General features: G+C 41.5%; 1 protein-coding gene across 1 annotated transcript in view; it reads right to left on the bottom strand.

Annotated features, from left to right (window-relative positions):
* Nucleotides 1-1,503: 1,503 nt before the first annotated feature.
* Nucleotides 1,504-13,107, bottom strand: part of mtus1b (microtubule associated tumor suppressor 1b) — a 36,444-nt gene continuing 24,840 nt past the window's right edge. Inside the window, exons 9-15 of the mRNA XM_076986282.1 lie at nt 12,928-13,107; nt 10,009-10,114; nt 9,776-9,846; nt 9,543-9,638; nt 2,828-2,944; nt 2,398-2,495; nt 1,504-2,232 (exon numbers count right to left, since the gene is read on the bottom strand). The exon at nt 12,928-13,107 is cut by the window's right edge and continues 35 nt beyond it. Of these exons, the coding sequence (XP_076842397.1) occupies nt 2,025-2,232; nt 2,398-2,495; nt 2,828-2,944; nt 9,543-9,638; nt 9,776-9,846; nt 10,009-10,114; nt 12,928-13,107 (876 nt within the window). The 3' untranslated portion in view covers nt 1,504-2,024. The remainder of the gene's footprint in view (nt 2,233-2,397; nt 2,496-2,827; nt 2,945-9,542; nt 9,639-9,775; nt 9,847-10,008; nt 10,115-12,927) is intronic.

The raw sequence follows: 13,107 nt of genomic DNA, 5'->3' as shown, positions 1-13,107 counted from the left end.
GGGAGCGAGTTCTATACATGATTACAAATAATGAGAAATTACATTTTAGCAAAGTTTCCTATTCAGCTCGTGTCTCGCAATCATGGACCTTGGAAATCACACATTTCTGTGTATGTTTCCTCTCTGGGTCAACTATTTCTGACCTGTATATATGGGAAGCTTTTTGATTGGCTGATAATAGTTCCAACACCAGCAGGTTTGAGTTACCAGGGGAATAGAGCCTCGCGTTTGGTCGTTTTGAAGCCACCGGACTGCTGTCCTGCCGTGTGGCGTCCCGACAGGACCATGGTATGTCCCGCCGTGTGGCGTCCTGACAGGACCGTGGTATGTCCCGCGGTGTGGCGTCCTGACAGGACCGTGGTATGGGTGAGACCATCATCGCAGTGAGTCTGTCCAACGTGCTACCCGTGAACTTGTGTTGCCGTCATCTCCAAAATCTCCAGCCGTGCACATGCATGGTAAACACACTGCATTTTAACCCGTGTGAAACCAGGCCCAGCTGGACCGGAACCACAGGTCATCCACCCACCTCCATCTCCCTCCATCCACCTCCACCCACCTTCTACATGCGACATGACATGCAGTTGCTCCTCTCCCAGGTAAAAAAAAAAAACCCCTGACATAAGCAGTTTTGGGTCTGCAGTGATTTGGACCAAACTACTGGTATGAATCCACCTTGTTCTTTCAACAACCTTGATCCTGTAAAACACTAGAAAACTGAGAACGTGCTTCTCAGGAATGCGTCACATTTTAACCTCTAGATGTCAGAACTGAGTAAAGAAATGCAAAACTAGAGTGATGCATATCATAAATAACGCACAACTGTGAGACGATCATATCATAAATTCCCATGTGTACCACAGCCCCCTAGTTACTAGTGTGTGTGTGTGTGTGTGATATCACTGCGCAGATGGGTAAATGTGGAGGACAAGGTTCGATTGGGGTGAAAATCACAATTCACAAATATGGCACATTTTATAACCCACAACTGTTAGATTATCATCATATAACCCACAACTGTCGGATTATAATGTCAAAACAACCCACAACTGTCAGATTATCATGTCATAAATAACCCACAAAAGTCAGATTATTTTAATGTATTATTCAAAATAAAACAAACACTGAAGGTGATGGTATTTGGTGTGAGAGAGTCATGTGTCCCAGTCCTCACACAGACTTGTGGGTAGAGATTTAGGGCACAGATGAACTCTATTCTGAGCAGACCACATTCTAGAACAAAGGTACTCCAATCTCAGAACTCGTGTTGTACACATTTTCCTTTGGGTGTGAGGACAAAGTGGACTTAATATCCAGGTTTGAACTCAACGTCCATCTCTGTACTTACCATTTTAGAAGCAGACAGGAAAGTTATTTTAATTTCTATGCTTTTGTCAAACTTTATATGCTATGTATATTGGAACATGGATCAGCCAGTGAGAACTGACTAGCAAATTTCAAATTTCAAAATGCATAATAAAAGTAGAATGCACCCTGTTTGAATGGGATGTCCACCAGCTTTTGTACAAGCCTGCTTTATTTATATTTTTTCATCCTCAAGCCAATCACAGTGGGATATCGTCCCCATGTAGAGACATACTGGTTACGTTTGAAGCAGCGAGGCCAGCACGTCGTCGTGTCCGTTTAAGAGTCCTCCAGGATCAGGAACACGCACAAACGCCTTAAAAACATTAACGATAAAACCACCAAAGAAGGCGAGCTGGAAGGGGCTCGTGGTGAGGCGAGGTGGGTGAGAGTGTGTGTACAAACCCTGAGGTGTTTTCCTCCTTCAAGAGGGGGAGTGAGAGAGGAAAGAAAGTAAAAACATGGCGAGGCAGAGCAAGGCGGGTCCTTCCCGCAGAAGTGCGTCTGTGCAACACTGTGTTTTTGACTAGGTGATAAGGTCTTTACAAACTGTACAAGTCACTTGAGTAAAGAGTTGTATTTCCCAGGACGTCGATGGGGGCGGCCGGGGGCGTGGATTGGAGTCGGGGAGGGTGGGGTTGACAGGAGGCCACTGGAGGTCATCTGGGCGATAAGGGTGTGCTGGGGAAGGAGGCGGAGTTTCGGGGCGACTGGAAAGGGGAGGTGGGTGAGAGCCGGCGTGGGCTACTGAGGTCACCGTTGTGCAGTTTCCACAGCAACTCCTCATTCTCCATAGACAGTCTCTTGTTGACCTTTGACTCTTTCTGTAAGGTCTGCTGGAGCATGGCTTGCTCCGAGGACAGCTGCCTGCAGGAGTGAGAGGAAATATAGTCAACACACACGTGAAGCACACGCACGTGAAGTGCAATGTTGAAATAAACAGAATATCAACTGTAATACTTCGCTCTCTCACACACACACGGGTGCACACACAAACACACACACTCACACACACACACACACACTCCGTACTTGGACAGTGCAGCATGTTTGTCCATGCGGGCCTTGTAGTCTTCATTCTCCTGCTGCAGCTTCGTCACACACTCCTCTAGTTTCACATTACTCTCCATCTGACCAATGACAAACACATCACATGGGAGGGGACCAATGAACAAACACATCACATGGAAGGGAACCAATGAACAAACACATCACATGGAAGGGAACCAATGAACAAACACATCGAGGAGGAACCAACAAAGACAGCAATGGAAACAGTGACTGTGTATTCTAATCCCTGTGTAGTGTATTCTAATCCCCGTGTAGTGTACCCTGTGTAGTGTATTCTAATCCCCATGTAGTGTACCCTGTGTAGTGTATTCTAATTCCCTGTGTAGTGTATTCTAATCCCTGTGTAGTGTACCCTGTGTAGTGTATTCTAATCCCTGTGTAGTGTATTCACCAGTCTATCCATCTGCATCAGTTTCTTGTCCTGCTGGTGCAGCTGGTTGGTTTTAATCTCCAGCACAACCTTCAGACTCTCCAACTCCTGCTCAAGATACACCACCCGAGAGTCCTTCTGGAGAGACAGACAGATGAGGCCGAGAGGGAGACAGGACGAGAGAGAGAAAGACAGAGAGAAGGGGTTTATACCATAATAATGATGTGTAGAATATAAACAAAGTTTTTAGCAGTTCCTCAGTCAGCCACTAGAGGGAGACAGTGCCCAGGTGCTGAATGAGACTGGTTCTGATGAATAGCATGTGTGGTGATTAGGCCTGTCGCGATAATTACATTATCAACTTATCGTACGATAATTTTTTAAACCGCGATCATTTTTGCTGATGTCGATAATTGGCCATTGGGTTTTCGCGCAAATTTGCGCAACTACGTTAGATTTCAGAAAGGCACGCAGTGCTGCTCTGTCGCACACCTCCCCCCTCTTAAGGGAAGACGAATCTGTGATCAAAAAGCGTCAGCGCGCGAGCACGGGCGGTGCCACCGCGATATCGTCATTTTCGCCACGAGATGCTGCCGTTAAATTCGGTTGAAAAGAAAACATTTATAAACATGCTGCAAATATTTGACAAGCAGTATGAATTGCCAAAGAAAACCTATATCTCCCACTATATCTGCCTACTACATATATGTGGTCAAGCTCAAATATGACCCCATACATGAGCTTTACAATACATTACTGCAAACTGGTGTAATTGTATTATTATGCTACTATATTATTATTGTGGCACATTGTCTTATAGCTCCTTTGGGGAGCCCAGAAGCAAGATAAAAATCTATAATGGCACTTTAAAATGACAATATTGGAGGTTCCGGTTCCGCCGCGGCACGACATGGCAGCGTAATTTGGCTCTCCTCCTGACATTCCAGTAAAACAACCCCAAAAACACAACGAATATAAAAATCGAAGTGAATTTCTAAGATAATGCAAAAAGGGGTTGCAACAAGGCGAAGGACAAATATGTTGACGACCGACACAACCCAGAATTTTGCTGAACAGCGAAGCCGAAGCGGTTCTCCCGAGCAAGAACAACATGGCGGGCCAGAACAAGAGGTCAGCCTGCTTAGCATTCTAAACGAGCTGAAAGATTTCAGACGGGACAACCGGCAACAGCTTGCAGATATAAAGCAAGAATTGAATAAAACGAACGCCAGATTAGAGCAAGCGGAAGAACGCATCGGCGAGACGGAGGAGAGGCTGCAGACGGCAACATCGCTGATCCAGCATCTTCTCCGACGCCAAACTGAAATGGAGGCTAAGCTAATTGACCAAGAAGGCCGCTCGCGCAGAGACAACCTCCGAATCTATGGCATCCCCGAAGATGCAGAGGGAAAGGACATGATCAGTTTTCTGGAGAATTTTCTTACCAATGCGCTTGACTTCCCTCAAGATGAAAACCTACGAATCGAGAGAGCGCATAGAGCATTGGTCCCAAAACCATCCGGCCCACAGGGAAGACCGCGGTCAGTAGTGGCAAAATTCACAAGCTATAGAATCAAAGAAGTGGTGCTTCGTAAAGCTTGGCAGAAGAAAGAGGTTCTCTATAATAATACCCGTGTTTATGTGGATCACGACTATCCTCCTGCTATCCTTAAACAACGCAGTGAATATAAGGAAGCAAAGAAAGTATTGAAAGAAAAGAAAATCAAATTCCAGACACCTTACCCAGCGAGACTCCGCGTGTTTTACGAGGATGGTACCAGGCTGTATCAGAACGCGGCGGACGCAACGAAGGACATGGCCTCGCGGGGAATACCGGTGCAAGTGCTCGAACCGCAGACCGATTCGGCCCTCGAAGAGATGCAGCTTTTATCGGAATGGCAGGTGGTTACTCGTCGCCCATATCACCGGGCTCAGGCTCCGGCTACAGGATCTACACAGCCAGGGAAAACGACTTCGGTACCACGTTATAGGGAAAAGTTGCGGGAGTTCAGGCGGAAACCTACAGTGGAGGACTGAACTATGATCAGACGTTCTGAACTACACTACAGGAATAGATAAGTTATCCATACATTCTCAGTTAATCGGTTTAATTAACATCGGTCATACATGACTATTTATTTCACACGAGGTATTATTCCTACGCCATCTGAAATTAAAGTTTCTGAATTAAGTAAACAAGTCAGGATCTAAAAAGGAAAAGAAATAACGAACGCTACCACGGACGTTCTTTTAAGGGCCCTACTCTGCCTAAAGAGTGGGATATTCCCTTGTGGGTGTATTGACTACCTAAGCACCCAAAGGGCTCTTCTGAAACGAGCCCCAGCATTGGAATCTGCTGTTCTGTTTGAATGTACCATAGTTACTTTTATTACACTGTTTTTGTGTGGATTTTTGAAGTTTACGTGTCACATGATGTTTATGGCAGGCAGGGAGAAACGTAATATTTTAAATTCAGCTCAGAGAGGTGGGGAAATTATGAGAAAGAACTGGATATGCTTCATAAACTATGAACAACCAAAATCTTAAAGTAATTTCTTTTAATGTAAACGGGCTGCTAAACCCAGTGAAGAGAAGTAAGATTTTAACAAAAATGAAAAAGGAAAAAGCACATATTGTCCTTCTGCAGGAAACACACCTGGATTCTAGTGAACATGAAAAACTTAAAAGGATAGGTTTCTCAAAAATGTATTATTCATCTTATAAATCAGGCCATAGGAGAGGGGTTGCAATTTTATTTTCTAATAAAATACCATTTGAACAAATATCTGAAATAAAAGATAAAGAGGGAAGGTATGTCATGGTTTCAGGAAAAGTAGAGGGCATTCTAATAACTATATTGAATGTTTATGCACCACCTGGTAGTGATTTTACATTTTATAGGAAAATGTTTGACCTTATGGCAAAAGCAGAAGGTATTGTAATTTGTGGGGGAGATTGGAATATACGTTTGAATCCAAGATTGGACTCGACAAAAGATAACTCAAGGAATGCATTACATAAAAAAATGTCTATACTTATGACAGAACTGGGTATAATAGATATCTGGAGGGACCTGAACCCAACAGGACGTGACTACACATATTACTCCCCGCCCCACAATGTTTACTCAAGGATTGATTACTTCTTTTTATTTAAAAGAGACCGACACAGAATACGTCATAATGATATAGGTATAATTGATTTGTCAGATCACGCACCAATTTCATTGAGTATCCAAATTAATAGAACTATGGGAAATACACTGTGGAGGCTTAACTCAAGCATTTTAAATAATCAGCATTTCAAAACACAAATGGCTGAAGAAATAAAAATGTTTTTTCAACAGAATGACGATGGGGAAGTGGGTTCAGAGATAGTGTGGGACACTTTGAAGGCAGTCATGAGAGGCAAAATAATAGCCCACTGTGCTTATCAAAAGAAAATAAGACAATCCAGACTGTTGGACTTAAATAAAGAATTAAAAGAGCTGGAAATGAAAAACAAAGCAAAACAAAACCCGAATCTAATTTCAAAAATAAAGACGATTAGGAATAAAATAAACGCAATATATACGCAAGAAATAGAAAAAAAGATGTTATTTACAAAACAAAAATATTATGAGTCAGGGTCAAAGGCTACCAAATTATTAGCAAGAAGACTACAAAAACAGGAATCAGAAAATATGATCTATAAAATTAGAGAAGCAGATTCTAAAATATTAATATATGACAGGGATGGGATACAAAAAGCCTTTAAAAATTACTATGGAGAATTGTATTCTCAACCACACACAGAGAATGACCCGCAAATAGATAGTTTCCTGGGATCCCTCCATTTACCTATCCTGTCGGAAGAAGAAAAATTGGAATTGACAGCAGAGATAACGGAAGATGAACTGCAGAAGGCCATTTCAAGGTTGAAGGCCAATAAGTCTCCGGGCCCGGACGGTTTTCCATCCGAATGGTATAGGATTTTTAGATCTGAACTAATACCGAATCTCCTTCGAACTTGTAATACAGCACTGTTGGAAGGTAGAATACCACCTTCATGGAGGGAGGCTATAATTTCAGTCATTCCCAAGGAAGGAAAGGATAAAACAGATTGTGCATCATATAGACCTATTTCGGTTCTCAACGTGGACTATAAGCTATATACAGCAATCCTGGCCAGAAGAGTAGAAAAGATCCTGCCCAAACTCATACACAATGATCAAACAGGGTTTGTCCCACAAAGACAAACCCATGATAACATTAGACGTACATTGCACATAGTGAACCATATTCAGCAACGTAAAATAAAAGCCTGTCTAGTGAGTCTGGATGCTGAAAAGGCTTTTGACTCTGTAAATTGGTCCTTTTTATATAGCATTCTCAAAAGATTTGGATTTCATGACCAATTTATTAAGGGAATCCAGACTTTATATGATAAACCAAAAGCACAAATTAAAATAAACGGATATCTCTCTGACACTATTACATTACAACGGGGAACAAGACAGGGGTGCCCAATCTCGCCTCTACTCTTTGCCCTATACATAGAACCACTCGCTCAATGGATACGTCAAACAGAAAAAATTAAAGGTGTGTCTATACATGGGGAGCAACACAAGATTGCACTTTATGCAGATGATGTTTTGATGTACATGGAGGAACCATCAAACTCGTTTCTTGAATTGATGGACCTACTGGAACGTTTTGGGAAATATGCTGGATACAAACTAAATGTACAGAAGACTCAAATATTGGTTTTTAACTATACGCCCTCCAAGAAGATCTTGGACAAGTTTAGCCTCAAATGGAACCAGAACACAATAAAATATCTCGGCATAAATATACCAAAAGACATTTTTACCTTAACAGAGACAAATTATGACCCCCTTTTAACAAAAATTAAAGCTGACATACAGAGATGGAACTCCATATCCTTCCTAAATCTTAGTCACAGAATAGACACTGTAAAAATGAATATCCTCCCAAGATTTCTCTTCTTATTCCAGGCTCTTCCATTAGAAATAATCCCAAAACAATTTTCAGAATGGAATAAAATGATATCTAGATTCATATGGCAGGGGAAGAGACCCAGGATTAGGTTCAAAACATTACAACTTTTGAAGGAGAAAGGTGGAATGGCTCTCCCAAATCTTACAGATTATTTCTACACAGCCCAAATCAAATACTTGATCTGCTTATGTAACCCAGATTATCAAGCTAGATGGAAAGATATTGAATTGTCAATAATCAAAGATCCACCAATGCAAGCAATATTAGCAGAAAATGATTGGAAAATATATGAGGATAAAATCCAAAATCCCTGGATGAAATCTGAATTAAAAATTTGGAGTACAGTTAAAGAGGAATACAAATTATGTGAAAAACTTAGAATATTTAGATGGTGTGCCTATGATAAGGATTTTAAGCCTAATAAAATGGATAATAGATTTAAATATTGGTTAACTAAAGGGATAACGACATACTATTCATTAACAGAAAAGGGCCAGTTGCATGATTTCCAGACATTGACAGAAAAATACGGATTAGAAAAACAAGATTTTTTCAGATATCTCCAGATACGCCATTATTTTGATCATAAAATAAAACTGAAAACTCCAGACATGAACGAACCTATGATACAAATAATGGTTGATGCATACTCATCTAGACTGTGTAAAGGCATAATTTCTAGATTGTACAAGGGCTTTACAATGGTAAAAGCTCATTCTACACAATATATTAAAAATAAATGGGAGAAAGAAGGCAACTTTGTTATTTCAGAAGAAGAATGGCACAAAGTTTGTGAATCTCAATGGAAACATACCAACTCATATATATGGCGTGAATTTGGATGGAAATGTCTAGTACGTTTCTTTACTACTCCACAACAAAAGGCACATTTTACTGGGAATGCAACATGCTGGAGACAATGTGGGAATCAGATGGCTAATCATTGGCATATATTCTGGGAATGTACCGTGATACAGGACTATTGGCTGGCTGTTCATAAAGCACTGATGGAAATATTTAATATGGAAATACCATTTCAATTTGAGATCCTATACCTGGGAAATTGGATGTGGGAAAGGCCTGAAAAACATTTGTTTGGGGTTCTGATCTCTGCTTGTAAAAAAAATATAACAAGGTCTTGGTATACACCTGATCCCCCCTTAATAGATAACTGGATTGATCTAGTGAACGAAATTTATATCTTAGAAAAAATTACCTCTTCACTCCGTTTACAAATGAAAAGATTCTGCAAGTTATGGCTAAAATGGGTAACTTATGTAAAGCCCTTACGACCACATTTTGTTGAAATAACTAGTGAGTAGACATCAATGTCTGTTCATATTAATTATGTAATTAGAAGTGTTTTCCCATGCTCGAGTATTAAGGTAAAATTATCACCTGCCAGACATGTGACTGATTATTTGTTGTATGTATGTATGCATGTGTATATGTATGTATGTGAATGTATATGTATGCATATATATATATATATATATATATATTTTGAGTGTGTTTATTTTTATTTTTTTTCTTGTTTTCCATAATCTTATAAACGCACAAAATGTTCTAAGTGACAACATTGACTTTGATGATGTATACTAAGATAACATATGTTTGTCACAAAATAAAGAATTAAAAAAAAAAAATAAAATGACAATATTATCGTTTATCGCAATAATTTCTGGGACAATATATTGTTCTGAAAATTTTGTTATCGTGACAGGCCTAGTGGTTACCTGGCTCTTGTCTGCGAGCGCCTTCCTCCTGTCCTCCTCCTCACTCAGTCGGGCGTTCAGAGCAGTGTTCTCTGAGTGCAGACTCTCAATCTTCTCCTGAAGGACCAAATTACAATGGAGCTTTAGGACAGGAAGTGATCCTCTTCACCATGATACACGTCATTGGTTTTTAAAAGTCTGTAGCTGTGTGTGTGTGTGTGTGTGTGTGTGTGTGTGTGTGTGTGTTTGCTCACCTTCAGCGAGGTCTCCAATTTTAGCATGTGGTCCAGCTTGTGCAGGTCTTGTTCATGGGATTTTTTCAGTTCTGGGTAAAAACAAAAGGTTTTTGATTGGTTGACTGTTTTCCAGTGATATAAATGGACAAATTAAACTGGAATAGAAAAGAAAAACCCAGACGTCTGAGGCTAGATACACTTCTATAGAGACAGAGGTCCAGACGTGCTGGCGGTATAAACAGAACATTCACCCGCCAGTGAGAGCTCGTGTTCCTGTTTCAGCGTCTCCATCTGCCGAGTGTGTTCCACCTGCTGCTCTTTCCTGAGAGCTTCCTGTTTGCTTCTGACCTCCTCTACCTGGTGGAAGGAAAGATTAGCGAGTGAGAGATCTGGAGAGGTCAATGAATTACCTCCTGCAGGCCTTCTGAAGACGCAATTCACAAACGCACCAGCAGGAGGCAGTGTCTGCTAACACAGATATGCTTGCGTCTAGCTTTTCATGATGGGACAATGTGCATGCCGATGTACAGGCACACGCATGCTTGCACACACACACGTGCACACACAATTGCACACACACACATACGCACAAACACGCCACATCGATCTCATTGCATATCATCTCCCCTCACAGTCTAGGAACCCATACACACTAAAAAAACCACTGCCACAGCCACAGCAACAGACATTCATCCCACTGAACAACCACCCGGTGAACCCCACTCTGCTCTGGGTGAATATGTCCAGTGGTATTACTGCCACATCTGTCCTACCACAAGCTTTAACAAACCCACAGTAACCAAACCACATACTGTAAAACACATTCACACCACAGGACACTGTTGTAGTCACACCACATAATACTGTCACAGTCACACCACAGAACACAGTTGTAGTCACACCACAGGACACTGTTGTAGTCACACCACAGGACACTGATATAGTCACACCACAGGACACTGTTGTAGTCACACCACAGGACACTGTTGTAGTCACACCACAGGACACTGTTGTAGTCACACCACAGGACACTGTTGTAGTCACACCACAGGACACTGTTGTAGTCACACCACAGTACACTGTTGTAGTCACACCACAAGACACTGTTGTAGCCACACCACAGGACACTGTCACAGTCACACCACAGTACAGCAGCAGTCACACTACAGAATACTGTCACAGTCACACCACAGTACAGCAGCAGTCGCACTACAGACCACCTGAGGAGCTGAAACATCAAACAGACTTACATCTTGTATAACTGAGCACAGCACATATTACAAATAACGCTTCTGTAATTAACATACAGCCAATATCGTGATTGATTTCTTCAGGCACAGTTGGGGCCAACGCATCTAATAAAATCATACTAGCAGTGTTGTATAAAGTATTCGAGACCCATACTTGAGTAAAAGTACAAGTACTCTATCAAAACATTGACTTGAGTAAAAGTTTAAGTGTTCTTTAAAAACTTTACTTAAGTAGAAGTACAGAAGTATTCAGCATTTTTTGTACTTAAGTATTGCAAGTAGTTTAGTCTAAAATTTATTACTCAAGTACTGAAAGTAAAAAGTACAAGTATTGTGTTTTGAATTAATTAAAGAAAGCCATCAAAGTTTGATTATCAATAGTTTTTATATATCACTTACAAATCAAAGATGTCAAAGATCACAAGTACAAGTGTTCTGTATGTACTTAAAAAACTGGGGTTAACAACACTTCGTACACAAAAAACAGATAACCTATGTCTTGCTATGTCGTAGGTTTGACGCAGAAGTACAAATTCGCCTTAATTTAGCTGAGAAAACGAGGTGTATTTTGGACGTAAAATCCGTCTGCGTCTGTCTGCGTTTACCCTCATTAAATGCCCTTACCCTATAAAAACACTACACTATAAAAATGGACACGATTAGTCAGCACGTTGCCTTTATTGCCAGCTAATGTTAAGTGAATTCTGCAGCACGCCATGAACATAATTAGGTTAGTTAGCTAAGATATCTAACCTAACTAGTGCTTACTGCGCTCTTCTGCTGTTACCAAACACGGTACCATCTCTTTTAATGAGATAAAAAGCGAATTATTTGGAATCATTTCGAATATATGTGCATTTGTATAAATATGTAAATTAAGCTGAAGGTGCTGGAAAATACAGAAAATGGACCTTCAAAGTGCCGTACAAGTGCATGAATTCTACCTTGTAACTTCGCACGCACAAAAATCGAGTGGTGCACGACATCGCGACGCGACTGCGCGCGTGGTCAACGCGTGGGCGGAGCTGCCGCGATTGCGTCATTTTTGCCGCGCGGACCCTTGCGGCAGTCACGACGTGTCAAGTGAACCTAGATTACGAAGCTCAAGTGTTCAGTGAAGGCAGCAGCAGAGTAAACGAGACGCGACCGGAGCATGCGCAGTTTTCTCATAAGACAACCTGATCGCTTGACCCGGTGACAGCGCCAGCTAACATGTTTATAATTGTAATGAGTAACTATATAGCACGTAAAAAATTTATCGGAGTAAAAGTATTAAACTGATGGAAAATATGTAGTGAAGTAAAAGTGGAAGTAGGAGAAAAAAATAATACTCCAGTAAAGTACAGATACAGCATCTTAGTACTTAAGTACAGTAGTGAAGTAGTTCTACTTCGTTACTATACAACTCTGCATACTAGTCATTAACTTCTAAAAACAGAAATGATAGCAACATGTTCTTCAAGACCATGACATGTGTGTGTGTGTGTGTGTGTGTGTGTTAGCTGATAGCTGAAGTAGCACAGCAGTCAACAAGGATAGCCCACAAAGGTAGTAACACAAACCCGTGTGTTTCTGTGTATAGTGGGGTGTGAATACTTTGTAAGTCACTCTAGATACGAGCGTCTGCTAAATGCCCTAAATGCAAATGTGACCATGACATGCTAAAATTTGTGTGTGAAGTACTGAGAGCTGAATTAGCACAGCAGTCAACAAAGATTCCCCACAAAGGTAGTAACATAAGCCTGTGTGTTTCTGCGTCGCTCTGGATAACAGCGTCTGCTAAATGCCCTAAATGCAAATGTGAATGAATACAAGTAATGAACGGAATGCTCAATGTATGGCCCTGTGTTGTGGGATTAGTGTGTGGGGTGCCTGGGCTGTAGTCTGCTTGTTTGTGTGGCGATTTGGGACGCGGCCCACCTGCTGTATCATGAGGGCCTGGCATCTGTCCATCTCCTCCTGGTAGGTCTGGTGGGCCTTGTCCCATTCGGCAGCGTAGAAGCGCCTGAGGGCCGCCTCCAGTTGGGCCAGCTCCACCCTGCGCTGCTCCTGCAGGTCCTGCACCACCACCTCCATCTCCACCCTCGCCTGCTCCTTCTC

This window comes from Brachyhypopomus gauderio, chromosome 1 (assembly GCF_052324685.1).
Source record: "Brachyhypopomus gauderio isolate BG-103 chromosome 1, BGAUD_0.2, whole genome shotgun sequence".
NCBI lineage: Eukaryota > Metazoa > Chordata > Actinopteri > Gymnotiformes > Hypopomidae > Brachyhypopomus > Brachyhypopomus gauderio.
The sequence above is the reverse complement of the archived record's forward strand: the minus strand, read 5'-3'. Positions and strand labels throughout refer to the sequence as shown.